Below are 25,862 nucleotides of genomic sequence, written 5' to 3' on the forward strand. Positions count from 1 at the left end.
GATCCCTAGATCAGATGAATGTATTTGTCCATGGACCCTGGAACCTATATCTATATCAAAGAATATGTTTTACCGGCCCAAGTGACCTTCATTCTTCTTCAAAAATATTCCATGTTTGTCTCTTTTCCCCCCAAGATTATTATTTATTTTTTAAATAGCAGATCTACAAGCTTGTAGATCTTCAAATATCATAGTAGTCGCTTCTTTTGGTCTTGTTTGGTCATAGACCTGGATGCTTATTTCTCACACAATCTGGCAACACGGAGAAGGATTTATCTCACAGTCACAGGACGGTCTGGCTGGTGAGTGTTTGATCTCTTACATTATTTTACTCTGTTTGTATATCTTATTATAGCAATAAATTAAACAAAGAACGAGTTGACTTTTTTTATTACTTAATTATATGAACGGTGGAATATGTGCTATATTTGCATATAAAAACAAAAAGTAAAACGCCCAAAGTAGCTCAACTGGCTGCCGGGGCTTGCTTTAGCAACATGCTAAGCTAACGTACGCTAGCTCGGTGGCCTTGCATTCCGTTAGCCTAACGTCCGGCGCCGCCGTGCTGCTAATCTGGTGATAATAATAATGAACTGAAACTGAAAGTTATGCTTTGGTTCAATGTGGAACACTTGTCTTGCTTGTCTAGCAATAGCTACATTAATTAAGGTGTCGTTTTGTCATTACGGGGTTTGCCGACATTCATTTAACGAATGGATGTCTCTCTGCTATACTGTGTCTGTAGATGACAATGTCGCAAGCCTGCAGTGCTGAGTGCACATTGGTCATTTTAGCTATTGCTATAGTCGCCAGCAAAACATGGGTGTCTTCAACACCAACCATAATGTCGTTGTTGCTTGGCCTCAAATCCCTACTAGATTCAGGATAAATTGTGTTGAATGTCGCCCAAAACAAACTATATATTGTGTATGTACAGTGTACACACACACACACACACACACACACACACACACACACGTACGTTTGAAAACTGTTTATTGTGAAAATGGTTGCGTGGTTTGAGTGATTTGACCAGGCCATTCTGAGACCAGGTCAAAGTGTCACTTACAATTTAGGCATTTAGCAGACGCTCTTAATCCAGAGCGATTTACATTAAGCAAGAACAAAAAAAGCATGGGAATAGATCACATAAAAACATTTATCAAGAAACATGCGTAAGCTAAGAAAGTAACAGTGGAATATCTATATAATGAAGCTATACATATAAACTATACATCTATACTACTATGCTATACATATGTACTATGACGTGCTATGACTACATACAATGCAATTATAGTGCTGTCTACATAACATGCTATAAGTCTGTATCAAATGCTATCTAAGTCTACAGAAATGCTAGACTTGGATAGCATTTGATACTTTGATACACTTACATTATTCTGACCACTGTACAGACATGTTTGAATGGATATAAACTGTGTTGTGCAACTGGCGTTACAAATGGATGGATTAACCGAGGATTGTAATTACATGGAACATGTTATTACATGTTATTACATTTTACAGTGAAAGTAGAAGCATACACATTATGAATTGTGCTGCCTTGAGAGGATTAATATGGAAGTCATATCTTAAAGTCGTGTTGTTGTTTTTGATTGGATTTTGATGTAACTATACTAACTAATGATTGTGTCTCTTCAGGTATTCACTGCCAAAGATGCCCCGGCCACGTATGGGACCGCCTCGCTTTAAGCCAAGGTAACGTACAACGTGGGTTGTTTTTAAATTAAAACGTCCTTATATTGCGTGATGTTCAGTGCATTGTACACTCTCGCTTTGTGTCCCAGGTTGGCTTGGTGTGGAATGTGCTAATTTGTCCCCTATATTCAAAGTCTGATTTCCATTGATTGTTGGCTGTGTTTAGCATGTATATATATGGCTGTGGAGTTTTGGTACAAAATCAAAACAACTTGTCTAATATTTTGGCATGTTTAAACCTCCAGGAAAATCCGTGTTGAGGTTCTTAATCCACTGTTTTTGTCCACGTCTTTGTCCTATACTGTCCAGTTGGGATTGTGTTGAAGTCCAGGTACTTTTAGAGCTTCAATGCCATGTGCCATGTAATGTTGACCAATCCTTTTAGTCGTCTTTTTTTGCATTGTTAATATTGTATTTGTGTTGTCTCAGCCTTGTAGCTATTGTTTTACTCGTTTCTCCGACATATTGTAAGCCACATTTTTCACATGTGATTAAATAAACACAGTTGCTGGTGCTGGCTGTTATCTGTTGTTTAATCTCCAACATGCGTTTTGTAGTTCTATTTTTAACTATTTGTTTGGTTTTGAAGTATTCTGGTCTCTGGCGTGCTGGTGTGTTGATTCCTTTTAGCTTGCTGTGTACCAGATAGTCTAAGATTATTTTTTTTCTGTAGGCCGAGTTTCGCGATTATTATTATTTTGGCAAAAGGAGAAGGAAAAAAAAAACTAACAATAAAGGACCAAGTCCTTTCATGACTGCTTGGTCCTTTAAATAAAAAAGGTCATAGAAATAAAGAGACTTCCACCGTGTTCAGTTTGGAACATACAGACACAGGTTTGTGTTTCCACCGCATTGTGTTGGACGGAACAATTGTCATTGTTTGATGCCTAGCTGAATGGTAGAGAGCCTGTCTGGAGAGAAGAAGTCTCCTGAGGTTTGAATCTCAGTAAGTGATGCTGAGAGGTGGCTCACCATCAGGTGGGATGAGATGTTGATCCATCATTTCTTGATCTTTCTGCTGTTCCTTCGTCTGGAATGTGGTCTCGGTTGTTGTTGTTGTCGTCTGTTGTCGTTGGTTGCCATGGCTGCCAGTTCCCACCTGATGTCGTGTGGGAGTTCTGATTGGTCCAGAGCGTACTGAATAACTTCTAGCTTACATAACGTCTTAAGACTACGACTCAAGTCTAAGATGAACAGCTCATCAGAGATAGTGTGATCTCCTTTTCTTCCTCCAAAGAAGAAGATACGATCTCCCACAATGCAACAGCTTATACCATTCATTGGACATGGTCCTTTCCACTTGGGCTCAACCTTCTTCCAGGAGAAGGTCTCTGGACTGAATTTCCACACATCATTGAAGTTCTGGTTACGGATCCAGCCACCAAATATGTACAGCTCTCCATTGTAGGTAAATGCTGAATGAACCCAGCGTCCTTCTGGTAGAAGTTGTGCAGAAGGTGTGTTCAGCCAGGCGTTGGTCTCTGTGTCAAACACTCTTAACACCCTTAACGACACCAATTAGTGCAACCTTTGAACTCTATTGCTATATTTATTACTTCATTGTGGCTACCTTGGGGTCTATGGATCTATGGGTCTTCCACACGTATAGCATAGTATAGTATATATGTATAGTTTATAATATAGTTTCATTATATAGATATTCCACTGTTACGTTCTTAGCTTACGCATGTTTCATGATAAATGCTTTTTATGTGATGTATTCCCATGCTTTTTTGTTCTTGGTTAATGTAAGTCACTCTGGATTAAGAGCGTCTGCTAAATGCCTAAATTGTAAATTGCTACAGCGTTCCCTGACACTGAGCTGTGTTGTATTTTGAGGCTGTGCGTGTGTGTGCGCGTGCGTTCGTGTTCGCTCATGCGCGTTCGCTCGCTTCAATTGAAACTGGTGAAACATACTTAAGGCCTCCTATGTACATGCGTATGTGTACAATGTACACATTTAAGTTCACCGCCATGGTTATGGACAGGGGCGCAACGGTGAACGGCACGTGAACTTTTTATTTTAACTTGTGCAGTGTATACATTACATAGTAGTTAACAACATGTTTGTATAGGAAATGACTCGTTGTTTTTAGCTTTTAGTCTTTGTAAATCTTCTCAAGGAATGCTTTGAATTATAGGAGCTGAAGTTTCTTTCTCTTCGACTGTGGCTGAGGCATCGTTGCGTACATACCGTCTGGCAGCAGCGGCTACAGAAGCCAACATCGCTGTGCTGCATTGCTTGTGTAGCCGAAGGCCCTATGCGAGGAGTGAGGATGCATTACACACTCACTTGTAAACCTGTTATGTAAAGTAGCATGTTCGTGTGGGAAAAAATACGGACAATCTTGTGAAGCGACCAATACACCTCTGTTCATGGACACTATTTGCTTGGATTTTAATTCACGAAGCACTTAATCACAAGGGCAAGACATTTTGAGGATGAGTTCAACCTTTGCACAGCTAAACTTAGGTGGTCTTTACATGAGAATGGTGTTCATAGAAAACGGCAAAATAAAGTACAGTATCGTTTGCTGTGGTCCATTTAGACGAGAACGGTGTTTTCAGGAGGTGAAAACGCAACAAAGTGAAACCACCTCCCAGATTGGAAATCTTTGAGAACGCCGTTTTATCCCTTCTCCGTGTAGGCAAAACAGTGAATCCGCAAAACTTATGACATCATGGCTCACGTTGGCTCACAGCTCATAGGTTTATTACGTTAATGCAGAGCCATACATAGATATGATATAAATGGAGTTCCTGAACAAGCCTCCCTCCTCTCCTACAAAGCGCTGCTCATCAGCGATGGTGAATGTAAAACCATGATGTAAATAAAAAGCCTTGTGATAGGCGGCAGCCGCGGCAGCAGCGTTTATGTAGCCTAATGTATTCTAAAATATATAACCATCCCGTGGCGTGCTCTGCCTGCATTCTCTGGGTTGTGTGAAGGGGTTCTTCTTCTTGTATGTGGGTGACTGGTCTATTTGGCAGCCCGCCACCTAGCGACGTTATAGCGCTTTCATTAGGGATGCACCGATCCGATACTCGTATCGGAGATCGGCACCGATCCAGGCTAAAAGTCTAGATCGGGTATCGGATCGGTGGCCGATCCATTATCCGATCCGATAATTATGTGTAATTACAGTATGAAAACAACTCTACCTCCTCTGTGACACAGCAGTGTAGTATTGACAGTATAACATGTGGAATGCAGCCAGGCTAGCCTGCGCGCACATTAACCTGGTCTAATTGTTGCACAGTTATTTAATAAATAATTCAGTGCATTTATATCTGTGTTTGTTACATTTTGTTTTACAAAGTTGGGAAAGTAATGTTTAAGTCAAGCCTTGATGTTGCCTTACACAAAATAATGATTCCAGACTCCACACAGTGAGGCATACAGCTTAATAGGTTATTACGTTTCTTTGTGGGGGGTATCGGATCGGTACTCTGGACCCCCATGTATCGAAATCGGTATCGAATGCCAAAAAGCCGGATCGGTGCATCCCTAGTTTTCATAAAGTGTGCGTTCTCGTGTAAAGCCTCAATAACAAATGAGAACGCAACGGGACTTTGACGTTTTTATCTGGAGATGGTCGCTGTGTAAAAGAGGCCTTAGTAGAGTAGATAGTGGCAATTCCACCCGGGCCCAGGACTGATAGTCTGTACTCTGCCTCGATGAGTGTCGCAATGCTAGCAGTGTTGTTTTTGGCAGCACATTTGATATTATTTTAAGTCATAGTCTCTTCAATAGTTCATACTTCATTTAGTTTCAGTCACATTTTAGTCACCTGGAATGTTTTAGTGTTGAGACTAGTTTTACTTGACCAAATCTACAGTTGATTTAGTCGACTAAAATGTATTTTGGCGGGCCTTGATGCCATCGTAATGACAATCGTTTTTACACTTGCTGAAAATATATTTTCAGCAAGATGCAACGAACCAAGTTTAAAATGACTTATAATGGATCTCTTGTCCACTAGTCCCTTCCTAACATTTTAGTCTGGTTTTTATTTGTTGACGAAATTGTCAATACATTTAATTTAGTCTTAGTTTTAGCCATTGCTTAGTTTTCATTTAGTTTCCATTTAGTTTTCGTCAGTGGAACAAAAGGTAGTCGACGAACATTTTTCGTCATGGTTTTAGTCGACGAAATCAACACTGAATGCTAGCCCTGTCTGACCAGGTTTCTGTCACTATTCTGGGGCGAACATTTCAGCGAAAATGGCAGATGTACGCAAGTTCACACAATGCAGGACAATGTGGCGCTGTGTGTCGTCATGAGGTTGTAGATCAGCTATTTTTGGGGACGAAGAGATGGTGTAGACTCAAATCTCTTCACCAAAAATAGCTCTACGCTGTAGACGGGGGGGGGGGGGGGGGGGAGGGAGCGAGGGGAGCGAGGGGCATAGTATTGACAGCTGATTTGGTCAACTGATTATATTGGGAGTAAGTGAAGAAGATCTAGCAACTGTAACTAAATAAAATCATTTGTTTGCTAGATATCTAACATTGACCAGGTTTATACGTAGTAGTTTATTTACTAACTGGGTCTAAAATAGATGGTGTCTGACTGGGAATGCACATGTGGAGTTGTAAAGGGTTGCAGTGAAAGCTGAAGGCACCGAGAGCCTTTCTCTGGGTGGGTTACAGCCAGCCAGGCACTGAAATATCATCTCTTTGGGGGACGATAAGGAGCCAGTATACTGAACACAACCTTTGTGTTGTACTAAGTGATCTCATGCCATGGACTCTGTCATGAAGTGACACACACGTTTGTAGATCTGCTATTTCGGTTCCTTTTTTTTATTATTTGAAAATGTATGAACATTTTTCGACATGGAAATTATATCTTTCATTCTTTTTTTAACATATGTTTATCGATTTTTGGGTGGTGCAACCACTCCAAGGAACAGCAATGTCCGTGTCCACCTATGTATGTGCCTATGTATGTGTTCATGGTAGGGCTGAACCAAATTCGATGAATCGACGTTCGATCGATAAGCATGGGAGTCGATCTCAAAGCATTTATCTCTCTCTCTCTCTCTCTCTCTCTCTCTCTCTCTCTCTCTCTCTCTCTCTCTCTCTCACAACTACTGGTATTTAATTACATATTTCCATTTTGCACCAATATTATACTGCTATGTCTTAATACAGTGTTGCTTTTTACAAATAAAATATGCACATTAAGAAGGTTGATCACTGATCACAAAGTTAGTGTGGTAGGCTATAGGCTACTTTGATGGGAATGCGAAGCGATTAAGAACACCTGCCTGGGTGCTGTGCGAACAGTGAATAATTATATAGTTTCTTACCTCGTGGCTCGTGCTGGTTTGAAGAAAGAAGAATTATAGGCCTATTTCCAATAAATATATTCCAAGGTTTGTTTGTCTAATTGATCTGACCTATATATATATATATATATATATATATATATATAATATATACTGTATTTGCGCAACTGACTGGCATGAGGTAGCCTATAGTAATTATACTTATTTGGCAGCACCTGCAATTCAGTAACCTATACACATTTCAAAAGGCTTTCATATGCTATTAATATTCTTTCTAATAAGGTTGGTCCTTATAGATAGAAATGTGATAATTTTTGTATAGTTTTGGATATTAACAAATTAATTATTAAAGCACAGGGCCTCACATTTCTCCCAGGCCGCTCCGATTGCGCTGATAGTCTATTATTGCGTTTCGTTTCTCCTCAAAGAGCGTCCGCTTTTTGGGTGAAAGAAGATGGGAGAAATGGACGGAGTACTTAGCTGGGGGGGTGGATGTGGAGTGAATATGTCCTGTGGAGTGAATGTGTCCTTCCGGTTGTCATTGAATGTAACAAACCCAAAAACCTGTAATATGTATTGCTCTTGTTGTACATCCCATGACCTCTTGTTTTTTGTTTTTTTGTCTTTAGTTTTTCACTCGGTTTATTTTTATTTTTACTGTTGATGTTCCTGTCCCATTGTATGTCTTGTTTGTCTTTTTTTGATTGTCTTGCATATTCGAAAATCCTAAAATAAAGAGTTAAAAAAAAAAAAAAAGAGCGTCCGCTTTTGGTCCGCGAGCCATGCGTGCGCCTCGCAGCAAGCGCTCGCCTCGCTTAGGGATGGGTATCGTTAGGATTTTTTCGAGACCGGTACCGATTCCGGTTCTGCTTATCGATTCCGGTTCTTAACGGTTCCCTATTTCGGTTCCAAAATGGTATAAAATAACTTAAATAAGAGGTCAAATGTTTATTTAACAAAAAAGCTCAATGTCAATTTGAGTATATATATATAATGTACAATGAATAGTGTAACATCCTCTCCTTTATTGAGCCATTTGTGGATAATATAGTGATTATTTTAAATTAAAATTAAAAGTATTTACCCAGGGCAATAGTGTTGTAGGCTACTTCTCTTACTACTAACTACTGACAATGACAAATAAAAGCATGTCTGAGATCTGAGAGCAACACACACACACACACACACACACACACACACAAACACACAAATTAGCATCGCTAATGGGGGGGGGGCATCTCCAGCCGATAGGTGAGAACGGCTCCCCTCTCCCCCTCACTCGTGGTGGTAACAACAAGGAAGTCAACACACACACACACACACACAGCAGCCTGCACTCATGCCGCCACAAAATAAATCTAAAGTGTGGTTGCATTTTAGAATATGCAAGGAGAACAAAGAACACATATGGGATGGCCCAAGTGGGGCGAAAAATCCGCGGCGAATCACGGCGACAGGGGAAAAGGCCCCTGACCTCCTGGGCTCCAGGCGCGCTAATTTGAGCCGCGGTCATCCACACTTTTCTACCCCAAGAAAGAGCCTCGTCGGAAGGGTCTGAGAGCGGCGTAGACCGCGGCGCAAATTAGCGCGCCTGGAGCTCCAGGACTGGTGCTTTTTTTGATGTTTTCACATCTGAGTTTCAATCGGAAGAGAAGCTTTGATTATAGGCTATTTTTTTTTGTTGAGAGGTAATGCCTGCGTCAGGCAGTTGACTTGTTTTATTAAGCCTAATTATTTGTGTGTCACTGCTTTCATGAAGGCTGCAACAGTTGTTGCTTCAATGCTTATCGTTTTAAATAAATGAGACCCGCCTCTGCAAGCCACAAGCCCACAACGCGTCGCTGATGCAACGCGTGAACGCGGTGTAGGCTTGTAGATCAGCTCTGTTCCCTGCGCTTCTATTAAAAGGGTAGAAAATAAATAAATAGCGTGTGACCGCGTGTCTGTGAGAACCGATAGAGAGAACCGAAATTGAATTATTGTAATGGGTACCCGGTACCCAGGCACGTTCGGTTCGGTACATACTTGGTCCCGAGTTTCGGGACCCACCCCTAGTCTCGCTGCTGTCATGAAACCTCGATTAAATAAACGCTTTATTTCAGTTAATGTTTACGGCAAGAGAAGCAAAAAATGCCGTTCCTTTACACCTGCGTGTGCCATTTCCACGAAGCCTCTTGAGTTTATTTCAGTTATAAATGCAAAATGCCGTTGGTCGTGTGCTGAGCCTGATTCGTTACTGTCGGGGATGTTTCACCCGTCGGGTGTCGAAGCGTCGATCACCAAACACGTGATCGACGGTCAGCCCTAGTTCTTGAGCACCAGTATGACTGACTACCAGTAGGGGCGCTGTTGTGACAGAAACAGAGAGAGAGAGAGAGATAGTATTAGTGCTGCACTGTTGCCTGCTGAGAAAGGAGAGGAGAGCGGAGTTGCACCACTCAGTTCACACGGGTGTGATTTTTCTTTTACAACAGTATTTTCAAAGCAATCATTCACATTTATTTTCCCCCCACACCTCGTCATGGAAATTATATCTAAAATAATTGTGATTACACTTATGTAATAATTGTGACAGGCCTACACCTGGGGGCCTGGTGCGTGTGTGTGTGTGTGTGTGTGTGTGTGTGGTTGGGTAATTGGGCTACGGTAACGGGGAACATCGGAGCAGGAGCCAACTCCTCCTAAACTCGTTGGCCCAGTCTCAAGCACAGTCGCCTTATTCATAATTTCTTGGCAGATAGAGTGACTGAGGATTCAGAATTTGCATTGATTCAGAATATGTGCTGAATGGTTGCCAGTGTGTGTGTATATAAATATGTAAGAGTGATGTGAATTTGAAAGGCTTGAAATTGATATTAGTGCCATAATTTTCATTCACTTTACATTACAACTTTCCGATGTAAGCAACACATGCAATGTGGAACAATGTAATGATATGGTTGCGTTTCATATTTTGCACATGCCTGGACCCGTCCTGACTATTATGCCCGCTTTCCCGTCGTAGTGCGACACGTTTGTGAGCTTTATAGTTTGGCAGGCGAATGTTTGGCTTTAATGTTGGCAAATTTATCAGAAGAGGAACTTTGGTGACCTAGTGGGGGGGCCGTTTGTTAGCTGGTGGAGAGTGAAATCACGCATGGAATTTGAACGTACGCATGTCACTGTAACAACCTGCTGTGTGTGTGTGTGTTTGTTTTGTCCTCTGCAGGCCCTTCGCCGACGGTAACGTGTCGTCTGAAGTGCGCTACGCGCCCCACTCCAAAGGCCGTCGAAATGACCAGGACTACCCCGCCGCATCGTCCGGGCCTCCCGGCTGGAGAGACTCCAGAGGAGGAGGCCGAGGGCGAGGAGGAGGCAGAGGAGGACGCCCTCCGTTCTCCAAGCGCGCCCCACTGATGGGAGACCGACGGGAGCCCCCGCCGTTCAACCACTGGAAGTCCCCCAACCACGTTGGGTCCTTCCAGGCACGGCCTTCCCAAATGGACCCTCGCCGCGGCAGGCCCTCCCCTTCCCTTCACAACAGGCACCACTCCCCTCCCGGTCACGGCAGACCCTCCCCGTCGGGTCACAACAGACCCGCCGCCCCCTCCGGCCACAACGGCGGACCCTCCCCAGGGTCGTCCAGGCCCAACCGCTCCCCCCACGTCCCCCCCCCTCACCGCTCGTCCTCCCGCAGTCCCATGCGCGGGTCCCCCGCCGAGGGCCACCGGCGGCCGCCGCCGCCGCCTTTTCACGGGTCCCCGTCCTCCTCCTCCCACCGCCCCTCCCATTCCCCGCGCCACTACCACCCGGCCGACAGGCCCGCGGCGCACTCCCCCAACAACCACGGCGGCGGCGGCTCTTTCCGGGCGCCCAAAAGGCCGCCGCCGCCGGCGTTCCCCCAGAAGGAGCAGGAGCAACGGGGCGGGCGCGACCCGCGCGGCCACCACAGTCCCAGGGGGCGGCCGTACGACCGCAACAACGGCGGCAAGCCCTGGAACGCACCGGGAGGAGGAGGAGCGTTCTCTCCGCAGCACAATGGCGGGCCCTCTGGCTCACAGAGGAAGCCCCGGGACCTCCAGGGGAGAGGCCCATATCCAGAGAGGTACAAGAACCAAGCCGCAACGCCGGCTGGGTAGAAAGGCTTTACTGAAGGCCCAGTCCTGCCACTGCAAAGGGCCGGCGTAATCTTTAATCCTGCACCAAGTCGTAGTTATTGAGAGGGGGCGTTAAAAAAAGGGGCCTCTGATGCTTAAAGAAATTTGTATTTTCACCTCCTGCCAATCAGAAGAGTGTTACCACTGTAATGTGCAAGTTTTACCTCTCCCCCCCCTGTTTGATGCTATCATGGCCTTATAGTGAAGGGGGGTGGGCTGATGATAAAAAGCTTTAAAAGTTCCCTTCCCCCTTCCCCACATCGCACACACGTGGATCTGCCATTGTAATGCTTTTTTGTGTTGTTGTTGGTGGATTCTGCAGGTGGCCTGCCGTGCAGGATGCCAGGAAGCAGCATGGCGGGCGTGGCGGCATGCCCCACCACGGCCATGACAGGTCGCCCCAAAGCCACTCCAACGCCCCGCCGTACAGACCCCCCCCATGGAAAGGAGGCCCACCGCCTTCCTCCTCGTCATACCACCACCACGGCCACCATGGCCACGGCGGCCCCCAGCAGCGGCACGGAGAGCTGTCGCGCAAGAGGAGGATGCCCGACGACGACGACCACGACAACGCACACACGCCCGGCGGCGGCTTCCACCCGCCCCCTCCTCTGCTGGAGCACGGGGGTCCTCCCAAGCACCCCCGCAGGGAGGGGGCGCCCTCTCTGTTCAGCATCCCGCGGCCGTTCGGAGGAGGCCGGCCGCTGTCCCTCCGCGATAAGAGCCGCATCGTGAAAGGCAGGCAGCTGAGAGCCGAGTCCGTTCTGAGGCTGAGCGAGGAGGCTCCGCCTCCGCCCTTCAGAGCCAGGCCTCGGCCGGAGGGCTCCGCCGCCGCTGCTGCTGCTGTGGCGCCGGTGGCGGTGACGCCCAAGGGCACGCCGAGTTCCCTCCTCGCTCTCCGGAAGAAACGCTTCCAGACAAACGCCGCCACCCCCGCGGCGGCGAAGACGACGGAGCCCCCGAGGAGGCACTCGTCGTCGTCTCCCAACCCTCCGGACACAAACAACGAGTCCTCCAGGGATTCCGACGCCGAGGCCACAGAACAGGTGGAGTCTGGGCGATCCTTGAGTGCACGCAGGTACGGTATTATTCCCCTCTCACACTGTGATGCTGATTAGGGAGAGAGAAAAAAAAATCAAGATGCAAAGATTTTCTCTAATGTGAAAAGGAGGGTGTGCCGACTGTGGAGAATGGAGAGCGAGATGGTCGATGAGCTGTAGAGAGATGTGGTTCAGTTGACGCTACAGAGGTCACTTCAAAAGGTTCACGTTGTCACCGTGTCCAAGCGTGCTTAAACAAGTTAACCATATACAGCGGTCTAATTTTACAATGTCTGAATATGGCTATGTGCACCACCGCTTTGCGGGAGAAGGTTTTTGTTGCAAAAGAAGTCTCCGTTTATTGGAGAATGGACATTCAGACAGGATTTGCTGTTCGAGACAAAAATCAAGCAAAAAAGAAAGAAGCAAACTAGAATGAAGCTTCTACTTCTCATAGCCTAATCTACCGTTGTATCAAATGAAATGACGCAAACGACTCCGCGGAGACTGAAGAGGACCGCACACTCCTCACATCAACTCAGACTGAAGAGGACTGACCACTCCTCACATCAACTCAGACTGAAGAGGACTGACTGAACACTCCCCACATCAACTCAGACTGAAGAGGACTTTCTGAACACTCCCCACATCAACTCAGACTGAAGAGGACCGCACACTCCCCACATCAACACAGACTGAAGAGGACCGCACACTCCCCACATCAACTCAGACTGAAGAGGACCGCACACTCCCCACATCAACTCAGACACACACAACACATGGCAAATGGATTGAAGTGCATCGGAATGGATTCATCAGTATTGGACATGGAAGAAGCCAAGGAAAGGACCCAGTTCAACTGGTGGAAGTGGTATAATTACCAACCTGTGGCGTGATCAGGCACTGAAGGAATCTTTGATGTCAAAATGTGAGCCCCACAAGCCCTTGTTGCATCCAGAGGCCAACCACACTGACCCTGGACCAGCGGTGGTACTTGGATGGACTCGTGTGAAACGAGCAGAGATGTCATTCTGCTGAAGATCGGCCCTCCAATCAACACTGCAGTACTATAGTACAAAGTTGATTTTTATTAATTTGGCATAACTTTGGGCCAACATAATTTTGGCCCATGTAGAGGAAAATCATGGGAGTTGACCATTGACGAGGAAAAGCATGAGAGTTGACCATTGACGAGGAAAAGAATGAGAGTTGACCATTGACGAGGAAAAGAATGAGAGTTGACCATTGACGAGGAAAAGAATGAGAGTTGACCATTGACGAGGAAAAGCATGGGAGTTGACCATTGACGAGGAAAAGAATGAGAGTTGACCATTGACGAGGAAAAGCATGGGAGTTGACCATTGACGAGGAAAAGAATGAGAGTTGACCATTGACGAGGAAAAGCATGGGAGTTGACCATTGACGAGGAAAAGAATGAGAGTTGACCATTGACGAGGAAAAGAATGAGAGTTGACCATTGACGAGGAAAAGAATGAGAGTTGACCACAAGGAAAATCCAAGACGTCAAGTGATTACAACGCAAGACTGCTATGTGAAGAGGACCTGAGCGATGTTCTGTCACCACTTTCTACAGATATGCGACCAATGACCATCAATCATCTCAGCAGAGCTAGTGGCAGAACTTCAGAAGAAAATAAATGGAATACCTTCTTCATCCCACCCTCATTAAATATATACAGAAGATATGAAATGGTAACCCCACCCCCATTGAATATATACCAAGAAGATATGAAATGGTAACCCCACCCCCATTGAATATATACCAAGAAGATATGAAATGGTAACCCCTCTTCACCCCACTTTCATTAAATATATACAGAAAATATGCAATGGTAACTCCACCCCCATTGAATATATACCAAGAAGAAAGGCGGAGATGGCATAATTGTGCTCGAGTGGCACAACTAAGCAGGCGATCCTTCATAAACTCGTCTATGCAAGTGTGCAAACAAGTTTTGACTCGCCTAATTACACACTGAAAGTTGGAGATTGAAGCTGGCGTACCCTTGGAACGTCAAAAATGCGTGCACCATCAGTGCCTGCTTAATTTACAAGGCACTATCTTTGCCCCCGAACAGCCATGCCAGAAGTGGCTCTTGTGAAACAAACGAGGGCGACGACGGCGACTATAACAAGTATTCCACGGGCTTTAATGACATTTCTGATTTGTAGCGGGCTGACACTGCCTCTCTGTGACATACGCATGCCCAGCATTCCTCCAGTGATGCAGGAAGTAAGCGCCCTTCATGGAAATATTGGGGTCAAATCATAGAAGCACAAGGACGCCGCGCCCATGTCTAACCAGCCCCCCTCCCTGTGTGAGTGACCATAGACGAGAGGCCAGTTTGCAATGCCTACTTCAGAAGGGGGACTTGCCCCCGAGCTGCCACTTGGAACGCTTCAAATATCTCCAAGGCTTAGACGTCCCCCACATCCTCTCTCTTCTTTAAAGCTCACAACGGAGGGATCCTGATCTGGATATGACCAACCGCTATAGGATGTCCAGAAGATGAATATTGCGAAGATTTGCCTCCATGACCCCCAAATCCTCTCTTCTTAAAGCTCACAACGGAAGGGATCATCATCATCATCATCATTCTGGATGTGACCCAAGTACCAACCAATGTCCACATGACATCCGGAAGATGGCAGATTTGCGAACATGAGCGAAGATTTGACGCCATGTCCTATACTGTGGCACTCCGGCAAGATCCCCCCCCGCCGACGTACCAACCTCTCGATACCGTAGAGCGCAGGTTGATTGGGTTTACAATGTGTTAAGAGGAATACAGAAGCATGGACATAAAACATTGCTTCTCTTTTTTTTGTAAGTACCCATGGTGTGATGCTAAGCCTATTCAGAAATACCCTTTTATACTCTGTTTAACTCGCAGCTCGCCAGAACCCTAGAAAACGCTGTTAGATTAATCGTCTAGCCTGACAGAAATCCAGGGGTTTATATTCTTTAATCCATGTTTTGATCCGATCGTATCGTTAGCCACCGTTCGTTAGCAAAACAGTCCCCAAGTGAGACAGTGGCCGTGGCCATTTTGAAGATGCGCGCGCATTCACGTGCATTGAATGGTGCGCGTTCAAATGCCTGTATCTCCAAATCAACGCAATGAATGTCGTTTTAATGTCGGTGAAAACAAGGTTTTTCAACGGCCGACAGCAGGCGCTGTGATACTCACGGTCTGGTTTTTTCTGCCCCGAGCGAGCGGACAACCGGTCAAGACGCCACACACCGCATTTTGTCATTGTCACATGCGGCTCTTCAAAATAAGTGTTATGCGCGCTAAAACCGTGGCAATGCGTGATCTAATGCTGGTGGCAAGACGGTTAAATCAGTACAGTACGTATTCAGTAAGACGTTGAATTGCAGTGATTCCAAGATGTATGTCCAGATCTGTCCCTATTCTGTTTAACCTAACACTACAGCCTCTCATGAGGTATTATTACATTATGGTCCCTAACGCCCTAATGGTGACATTAATCTTTTTTTAGTGGGGCACGAAAACGACACGCTACAACGGCTAAAGCAAAAGCAGATGATAAAAGTGACGATTGAACGTAGGGAGGCAAATTATCCATTAATTGATAACCTTATAGATCGATGAACCGGTTAGTTGATAAGAAGTTTTATTTCAGTTTATCTGAGAATCTTAATTCCCCTCAATAATGTCTAACATAAAAATCTACATTTTGCTCACATACAGAAAGACTACATGTGCGTTCCTCGGCCACGTGCACAGAAAACCGCCCAAATAATTTCTTAACGGCGATTAATAGATTTTCTTTTGATTCATTGTTAACATTGCTAGACTGAAGTGCACATGATTCATAATGAACTGGGCCTTTTTTTAAAATGTTTCAGATGGGGGTCGGCGGCCGATTACACAGTTTTGGAGGTCCTTGACATGAAATAGTTTGAGAACCACTGACATAGAAACATGAGGTTTTTTTTTCATAAAACAGGATTTAGAAGACAACAGGTCTAAATGGGTTAACCCATTCTGACCGGGCACCCATTTTGGTGTTGGCATCATGTTATGCTTTAGCTATTTAAAAATAGCAGATCTACAAGCTCATATCGCGCCACCGAGTGGCGCGATACGAGCTTGTAGGTCTGCTATTTTTGAAAAATTGAAGAAAGACTGACATTTTTTTAATCTGATCTCAGGTCAGAATGGGTTAATAATGAAACTGTCAGGATGTAATAGACATTTTTAGAATCTGATCTCAGGTCAGAATGGGTTGAATATGTAATGGCGAGCACACAGTGAGCGGTGCTGCGTGTCTCCTCAGCTCCTCCCCCATAGACCCCGACCTGGGCTCTGACTTGGTGGTGGTGTCTCACTGGCAGGCCGGTCCCAGCTCCACCTCCACCTCCCAGGGGCGCTCGCCGCCCAAGGAGAGGAACAAGTTTAAAACGGGTACGTGGAACCGTTCACTTCTGAGTTTCCTCATTGTGCTAAATGGTAAATGGTGCATTTATATAGCGCCTTTATCCAAGGCGCTTTACAGAGATTGTGCATTACATTCACCCATTCACACACACATTCATACACCGATGGCAGCGGAAACCATGCAAGGCACCAACTAGCACATCGGGAGCAATTAGGGGTTCAGTGTCTTGCTCAAGGACACTTCGACAGTAACTCTGGGGGAGCCCGGGTTCGAACTGGCAACCTTAAGGTTACCATCCAGGCACTCTACCCCTGAGCCACCGCCGCCCCTGTGATCATTCTCAGTATCTAGGAACTTCATCACGATTGCTATTTCTGTTTTTTTTTTTGTAAGTGGTGCAACCACTTCTACATCCAGCAACGTCCATGTACCTAGGTAGGTAGGTACCTGTATGTGTACCTGTATAAGTGAGCACGGGTATGTTACTTATTTATACCAGTAGGGGGCACCAGAGTACAGAGAAGAAATTGGAAGGATACAGAGAAGAAATTGGAACGATACAAATTGGAACGATACAGAGAACCAATAGACGGGAGTTGCACCACTTGGTTCACACTGGTGTGATTTTATCACATGGCATGACAATCCATGCAGCGGCTTTTATTTAGTTTGGCTTTTCCATAGAAATGTCTCTCAATAGGCATAGCGTTATTTATCTTATTCATGTTTAGCACGATCTGTTACATCGTTTGTAACAGATCTACAATATAATGTAGTACTAGTGAAGTTATCCTTTCCATTTAACAGATGTAGATAATATATACATTATTTAATGTTTCTATCTGTACTTTAAATTGACGAGGCCTTGTTTCTTCATTTTCAGAACGAAATGCAAACCCAGACGCTCCCTACAGTGACCATAGAGGGCGCTATGTCGACACAAAGTCCTCACGGTACAACATATTTTTGATTTCTGCCTTCCACTTTAAACAGCTAACATGACAACGTTTCACTTTAAATGTATCCAACAGCTAACATGACAAGGGTTCACTTTAAATGTATCCAACAGCTAACATGACAACGGTTCACTTTAAATGTATCCAACAGATAACATGACAAGAGTTCACTTTAAATGTATCCAACAGATAACATGACAAGGGTTCACTTTAAATGTATCCAACAGATAACATGACAAGAGTTCACTTTAAATGTATCCAACAGCTAACATGACAAGGGTTCACTTTAAATGTATCCAACAGCTAACATGACAAGGGTTCACTTTAAATGTATCCAACAGCTAACATGACAAGGGTTCACTTTAAATGTATCCAACAGCTAACATGACAAGGGTTCACTTTAAATGTATCCAACAGCTAACATGACAAGGGTTCACTTTAAATGTATCCAACAGCTAACATGACAAGGGTTCACTTTAAATGTATCCAACAGCTAACATGACAAGGGTTCACTTTAAATGTATCCAACAGCTAACATGACAAGAGTTCACTTTAAATGTATCCAAAAGCTAACATGACAAGGGTTCACTTTAAATGTATCCAACAGCTAACATGACAAGGGTTCACTTTAAATGTATCCAAAAGCTAACATGACAATGGTTCACTTTAAATGTATCCAAAAGCTAACATGACAAGGGTTCACTTTAAATGTATCCAAAAGCTAACATGACAAGGGTTCACTTTAAATGTATCCAAAAGCTAACATGACAAGGGTTCACTTTAAATGTATCCAAAAGCTAACATGACAAGGGTTCACTTTAAATGTATCCAAAAGCTAACATGACAAGGGTTCCTAAATTAAACTCACTAATCTGTCTCAGGAAATAGTGAGTGAACAGTAGCGTTTCCTTAGAGAGAGAGAGGTGTGTGTGTGTGTGTGTGTGTGTGTGTGTGTGTGTGTGTGTGTGTGTGTGTGTGTGTGTGTGTGTGTGTGTGTGTGTGTGTGTGTGTGTGTGTGTGTGTGTGTGTGTGTGTGTGTGTGTGTGTGTGTGTACACACACACACAATGTGGCTGCCGACCCCATCTAAAGATTTGTGACAGACAGAAGATGTTCTAAGCTAGCAGATGTACAAGCTTGCTTTGTGACGAGCTGTGAGCTTGTATATCTATTAGTTTTAGAAGAGTTTTTCAGAAAAACGTATGATGTGCGTATATAGCTTTGTAGAGAAAAGTCCTTGTGCACAGCCTGCACACCTACAAGGACGGGTGCGTCGGAGCCGGCAAAACTAATGTGAATCATGAGAAAAAAAGAGGTCTTCACTTATAGAGCAGAAGTTTATTCACCTGAGTGACAACGCTTCGGTCTAAACGACCTTCATCCTGGTGATATATGTACTGTACTTGTGCTGTACATTGACAATAAATTGAATCTCATCATCATACACTATAGTTTTCCTGTTAAGCATGGCTTTCCGGAATTACATCATAGTGTTTGTTTACCTAGAGCCTAATTATAAATTCCACGTCGCCAGTCAAGTCTATGGACTTGGTGTTTGTTTAGGGTAGTTATGATGTAATTCTTTGCTAGCCTTTGCTGACCTGAGATCAGATTCATACGAGGTTTCCGCTGGACACACACTGGTCTGATTAACCCATTCTGACCTGAGATCAGATTCTAAAAATGTCAGTCGTTCTTCGATTTTTCAAAAAATAGCAGACCTACAAGCTCGTATCGCGCCACTCGGTGGCGCGATATGAGCTTGTAGATCTGCTATTTTTCAATAGATAAAGCATAACATGATGCCAACACCAAAATGGGTGCCCGGTCAGAATGGGTTAATGTTAAAACCCACGAGGCGACGTCATTCTGCACTCGCTGCGCCCCTCGGCTTCACAAGAGTGACATTATTCCCCACTGATGTTGACCTCCTGTGTCTGCAGGCCAATGAATGCATTGCATGACCTTCACAGACCAGGGAGACCCTTCAGGAGGCCGGGGCCTGGACCTCATGGACACAACCCGGTAAGAGAGGCCGGAGTTGGGCTTTCATATTATTCTTTAGGACGGGGGCCCATTCTGGGCGGGAACCCCGTTTGGGGTTTTAAGAATTATTATGTTAGGCCCAGGCGGTGGCGTATAACCGTCTGGGCACCCGACTGGTAATCCAGTCGCAGTGTGCCGCGGGTTCGACTCCCGAGCCCGACATGGCCTTTACTGCATGTCTTCCCCCATCTCTCTCCCGTTTCCTGTCAGCCTACTGTCTGTCCCTTCAAAAAACCAATAAAAGGCGTAAGCCGCAAAAAATATCTTTAAAAAAAAAAGAAATGTTATACTTTAGTGCCACGCTACGAACTTAAAATCATGTAAATGTGGCGCAAATCTTTGAATACATATTCTTTCAGAGCGAATCTTTTTAACTCAAATCTTTGCTTCTGGGAGGGGTCCCTGGAACATATTTTTTTCTTCAGATGGGTAGTCCACGGCCAAATACAGATAATTCTGGGGGTCCGTGACATGAAAAACGTTGAGCACCACTGACATAGAAAGGGTTTTCAGAAAACTGTTTAGAAGCCTTTTTTTTTTTTTTGAATCTGCCTCAGGGCTAAATGTGTTAAAGTTCTCACCACTGATTTCAGTCATTTGGATTCCATAGAAGCCGACGGCATGTCTTCTATGGAAGCATGTTGCGCACCGAAAATAGCAGATCTACAAGCTCACAACGCGGTTATGCGAAGATTAAAGGGTATTTGAAGTAGTCAAACTATCAGCAGAATACATGTTCAGAAGCAACTTCCATAAACATGAATAGTCTCAGAAATGTCATGAAGGCAAAGGGTTAAATCCTCAGTCTGTGAACTGGTTATTTCATGAGGTTTTATTTTTGCTCTATTCCGTGGGTCTGGACCTTAGAGTATATATGAATAGACGGCACCCGGAGGAAACCCTGAGGCGAAATGGACATAGTGGCCGAATTTGGTATTGCTGCTCGAGCCAGCGCTGGTCCGTTGACTATCATTGCGCGCGTTCATGTGATTGGGGCCATGACACGTGAACGAATGTTTCATACGTGAACGCGCACAAACGGCACAATGATAGTCAACGGCAGCGCGTTCATGTGTTTGGGGCCAATCCATCCCAGAATGCACTCTGTTCCTACATGGAAGGAGGAGTGAAATCGCCTCATGCGCTTTTGAGCAACTTGGATGGGAGGAGGAATCCGGTGCCGTCTCTATTCATATATACTCTAAGGTCTGGACATGTATAGGGCGCCGAAGTGCTGGCGTCACTCTCTCATCCCCTCCATTCCCCTGGTTCACAGAAGTACTTTCTCTATGGAGAATAACATGGGGTCATCTTAACATCGTTTCATACAAGCGTTGTGGTATAAAAAATAAACGAGCTGTCTCGGCGTTATTGTCAGGGAGGTGTCTCTGTATCGTTTGCGACAGTCAGTCACTCATATATGATACAGTCTGTTTCTAGCGAAAATCTAACTAATTCAGTAGCAGTAACAATATATAGCGTTTTCTCTGTCAGTTGATTCTTCATATCCATATGAGCGAAGCGGCCGGGGTGACTTGTTACTTTTCCAACACAGTTCTTATATGAGGCGATCTAAAATCCCCCCTATGGGGATTACAATGCAAATACAAAGTACATGAACCCGTGGAATTGCGCGCTCTGCCGATATCGACGTCAGACTTCGGTGTTCTATTTGCTACTGCTCTTGCTCGGCCTGTGATCAAGTTCTCCCGTACGTTTCACCAGTGTGGCTCTCTGTCATGTTTCACGTACAATGTACACGCTACTCCTCCGTAGTGATCACAAGTACATTCCTAGTGTAAGCTTCTAGTCAAGAGGCACATTAGACCAGTGTTTCCCAAATAATTTTGCCCGTGACACACAAGAGACATTCTTGTGTCTCCCCCGGACCCAAAATAGTGAAAATAGCAGATCTACAAGCTCACAACGTGTCACTTGGTGCCGCGTTGTAAGCTTGTAAGATCGGCTATTTTCACTAGTACTTCCTAAACATTTGTTTTCTAATTTATGGAATGCCTTTCTTCATGAAATTATTGACAAATCATTGAATTGGTTTTTTTATTCATGATTACTTTTAAGAAATATATATTTTTGGGAATGTTTTTTGAAAATGTTTTGAAATAATATAATGTAAAAACTAAATGTAGGAAACCAAAAAATAAATAAAGGGACCCATAATCATGTGTCCGCGACCACACAAATGGGTCCCGACCCACTGTTTGGGAACCTGAGCATTACAGTCGACCTGCGACCCCTCCGAGCACAAGGACCAGGAAGGAAGCCTTATCTGCCTCTGTTCTGTTTTGACAGCGGATGAGGTTCAACCCCGGTGGTCCGCGGAGACCCGGCCCAGGACCGCCTGGAGGCTTTAGGAAACCACTCATGGTATGGACCACCTTCTGAAACCCATGAGAAGATCAGAGGGGTGGGGGTGGGGGGGGGCGGTGGAGGCTTTAGGCTTTAGGAAATCACTCATGGTATGGACCACCTTCTGAAACCCATGAGAAGATCAGAGGGGGGGGGGGGGGGGTGGAGGCTTTAGGCTTTAGGAAACCACTCATGGTATGGACCACCTTCTGAAACCCATGAGAAGATCAGAGGGGGGGGGGGGGTGTAGGCTTTAGGAAACCACTCATGGTATGGACCACCTTCTGAAACCCATGAGAAGATCAGAGGGGGGGGGGGTGTAGGCTTTAGGAAACCACTCATGGTATGGACCACCTTCTGAAACCCATGAGAAGATCAGAGGGGTGGGGGGGGGGGGGGTGGAGGCTTTAGGCTTAAACCACTCATGGTATGGACCACCTTCTGAAACCCATGAGAAGATCAGAGGGGTGGGGGTGGGGGGGGGGGGGGTGGAGGCTTTAGGAAACCACTCATGGTATGGACCACCTTCTGAAACCCATGAGAAGATCAGAGGGGTGGGGGGGGGGGGGGGGGGGGGGTGGAGGCTTTAGGCTTAAACCACTCATGGTATGGACCACCTTCTGAAACCCATGAGAAGATCATATTTTCAGATTAGGGTTCCCCAGCCAAATACAGATAATTCTGGGGGTCCTTGACATGAAATAGGTTGAGCCACTACCAATGACATTTAGATGCCGGATTTAGATGCTTTTTTTTTAATCGTCCTCGGGTCTAAATGGGTTGTGAATTGCTAATGATTTACCCATTACAGCTGCTGCACTATTATGTCATATGATTTTGTGATGCGTTTGGTTTTAGATTTCCCAATCAGAATGTCCAAGAAACCCAACGTTCCCTCCAATGAGTCTGGGTTTTTTATCCGTCTTCTCTACAGGACAGTTTTGTGCCACGCCCCTTCCCCCAACAGACGAAACCCATGTTCAGGAAGAGCCAGAGCATCATGTCCAAATACCGCAACATACAGCAGGCGCGACAACGCGGGCCGTACAACCGAGGACCCAGCCAGCGCTGGTGAAGGCTCCGCTAAGGTAGGCCGTACAACCGAGGACCCAGCCAGCGCTGGTGAAGGCTCCGCTAAGGTAGCCTAACATGGATTCACCTTCTCCTCCGTCTCAGTCGTTCCACTGCAGCCAGTATGTCTTCTATTCACCCGTTTCCTAGGCTGTGTGTGTGTGTGTTCCACTTCCTGTCGATTTAATTGGACTAGCCCTTACCCGTTGTGAGACGGGCGCAGCACTGCGCCCTGGGTGCGTTTTCGCTTTTGTAATTCACTAATAAATTCATTATTAATCATTAATGTGTCAAATCGAAGAATGGGCTTCGTTAAGACCTCCATATTATTATGGTCAATGCCTGTGTGAAAAGTGGGAGTGATTGGTCCAGGCAGTGAGCAGCTACGGCGGTGTTTCTGACACACACACACACACAGACAGACACACACTCAGACATTGACTGAATTATAGTATGATGATGATGATATCATTGGTCATCTGACCAGTTTCATTGGATTTCATTGGATCAAATCGACAGGAAGTGGAACACACACAGCCTCGTAAACGGGTGAATAGCAGAGGTTCCCAACCACTGGTACTAGTGGCATTTGAGCCCCCTCTGGTGGTACACAGAGTAGTCGCCCCACAAAAAGGAGGAAAAAAAGGACAAAGGTGGAATGAAATAATTATATTGCTACAGGTAGGTCTTCTGACCAAGCAATTGGTTGAAATGGGCTCTCCAGCCGTGCTGAAATGGGCAATGACAGCACACCTATAGCGGTTAATAGAAGATTCGAGAACGGATTAATCACATTAGAAATATCATCAGTTGTGCTGATTAGGGATTAGACAGAGTTTTGTCAGAGCAGCAGCATTATTGGCTCAGGAATGGAACAAAAAGGGGCAGTTGTACGCTCCTGTATTTTAACATCCGGTATTATGGCGGTACTCGGAGAGCCAAATATGTTCTGAGGTGGTACGGGTACTAATCTATGTTCTATAGATGCATCTCTTCTACTGAAAACAGACAATCTCTAGAAGATCACAACACACGTAGCACTTGTAGAGATAGTCTATTTTCAGTTTTTTGTTATTTAAGCCCATTTAGGCCTGAGGCCGATTCTAAAAACGCCTCTAAATCCTGACCCAAGTTTTCTGAAAAACTTCAAAATATATTTATATAGCAGCATCAACATTTTTACATTTTTGAATACTGTACAGAACCCAAAAATGGGTTTAAAGGAGAATTCCATGCTAGAATGCTTTCTTATCTTTCTTACCTTTCTTTGTAGTTGTTACGTCCCCACCAAAGAGGTCCAGGTGTTATTTTGTGCAAAAACTCCTTATTGGTTATTTTCCCTACCATAAGCCATCAATAAATTGCATTGCATTGAATGGGAATTGAATGGGGCTATGGGGTGTTATGCTAGTTCGCTTATTTCCATCGAAAGAAGTAGTAAAGTGTGCCGCTTGGGGTATTATTTACATTATGAAGAGAGGATATATACAAAGAAATTATAATTTTGAGCGATGGAAATAAGCTAATTAGCACAACACCCCATAGCCCCATTCAATTCTCATTCAATTCAATGCAATTCATTTAGGGCTTATGGTAGGGGAAATAGCCAATAAGGAGCTTTTGCACAAAATAACACCTGGACCTCTTTGGTGGGGACGTAACAACTACAAAGAAAGGTAAGAAAGCCTTTTAGTATGGAATTCTCCTTTAAAGAGTAGTAAAGTGATCAAACTAGAAAACATGTTCAGAAGTGTCTTCCATAAAACCGTTAATGCTCTCGGAAAGATCATAACATTTCAGCCTCAATCTAGAAAAATAGAATGATGGCATCTAAACATCAGTCTTACATAATATTAGTTCATTGTTTAGGAGTCTTTCACGCTGTTTCACAAATCACAGCTTCAGACTGACAAAAATCCTAATCTGATTTCAGTCGTGAGGTTTTATTCATTGTCCTCACTGAATCGCATTACTGCTATTATTGTAATGTTTTATGCCTTTGCTTCTCTATGCTCTGTAAAGCACATTGAGCTGCATTCCATGTCATGAAAGGTGCTATACAAATAAAGTTTTATTATTATTATTTTTGTTTCTATTTTCCTCATGCAGGTACCTGGGTCTGGATGAGAGGAGATCGCTCCGAGGCCTTCACTGCCCATATATGGACTGCACAAAACCTCTCCATTCACTCTTTAAACCTGTACCTGCACTCCGGTGGGGCGCGCTGTAGCTGTCACTGCTCTACTTTTGATTTAGACAGGCGTTTTTAATAACTGGAAGTACTTTGAGACAGTACTTGGATTTAGAATGTTTGTACGCAGACAGTAAGCCCTCTGTATTCCCCTGTGCTTTCCCACCAGAGGTATAGCTTTGGAGATCCTGATGCTGCTTGGCTTCGGGGAATAATTGCTTATGGGAATGTTGGCGAGGATTTTTGTTTTACTGCTTTTTTTTATATATGTTCATAGGCCTATGTATTTTTTTTGTTCACGAGCAGAGACCATAAGGAAGTGGGGGTGTTTTTGCTGCACGTTGTTGTTTTTTTTTTTTACATATGTTTAGGGGTTGAGTTAAAAGTTTACTCTATGAAAATGTAAATGTGTTTTTTTTTTCCACGAGGGTATAGATGACTTAACGTGCTTTTTTGAATCCCAAGGCTGTTAAAACGTTTTTCATTCTCTGCTGCTGCAAATAACAACGTTGCGTTATGTATATTACATGTATTAATCACATGTTCATTGTAAATGGGTTTGAAATAAATGTCCGAACTTTAGGCTGTTGTACCGTCTTGTTTACCCTCTGC

General features: G+C 44.5%; 1 protein-coding gene across 1 annotated transcript; it reads left to right on the forward strand.

Annotated features, from left to right (window-relative positions):
- The first annotated feature begins 267 nt into the window (after positions 1-267).
- LOC310861223 (uncharacterized protein) lies at positions 268-25,832 on the forward strand. Its single transcript, XM_083768579.1, has 10 exons — positions 268-302; positions 1,666-1,722; positions 10,225-11,130; positions 11,475-12,230; positions 16,519-16,646; positions 17,504-17,573; positions 19,519-19,600; positions 21,932-22,006; positions 22,923-23,076; positions 25,169-25,832. The coding sequence occupies exons 2-9, from the start codon at positions 1,682-1,684 to the stop codon at positions 23,061-23,063; spliced, it is 2,199 nt and encodes a 732-aa protein (XP_083624705.1). The 5' UTR covers positions 268-302; positions 1,666-1,681; the 3' UTR covers positions 23,064-23,076; positions 25,169-25,832.
- Positions 25,833-25,862: the final 30 nt, after the last annotated feature.

Source organism: Protomyctophum parallelum, assembly GCF_964188405.1.
Source record: "Protomyctophum parallelum genome assembly, chromosome: 1".
Classification (NCBI taxonomy): domain Eukaryota; kingdom Metazoa; phylum Chordata; class Actinopteri; order Myctophiformes; family Myctophidae; genus Protomyctophum; species Protomyctophum parallelum.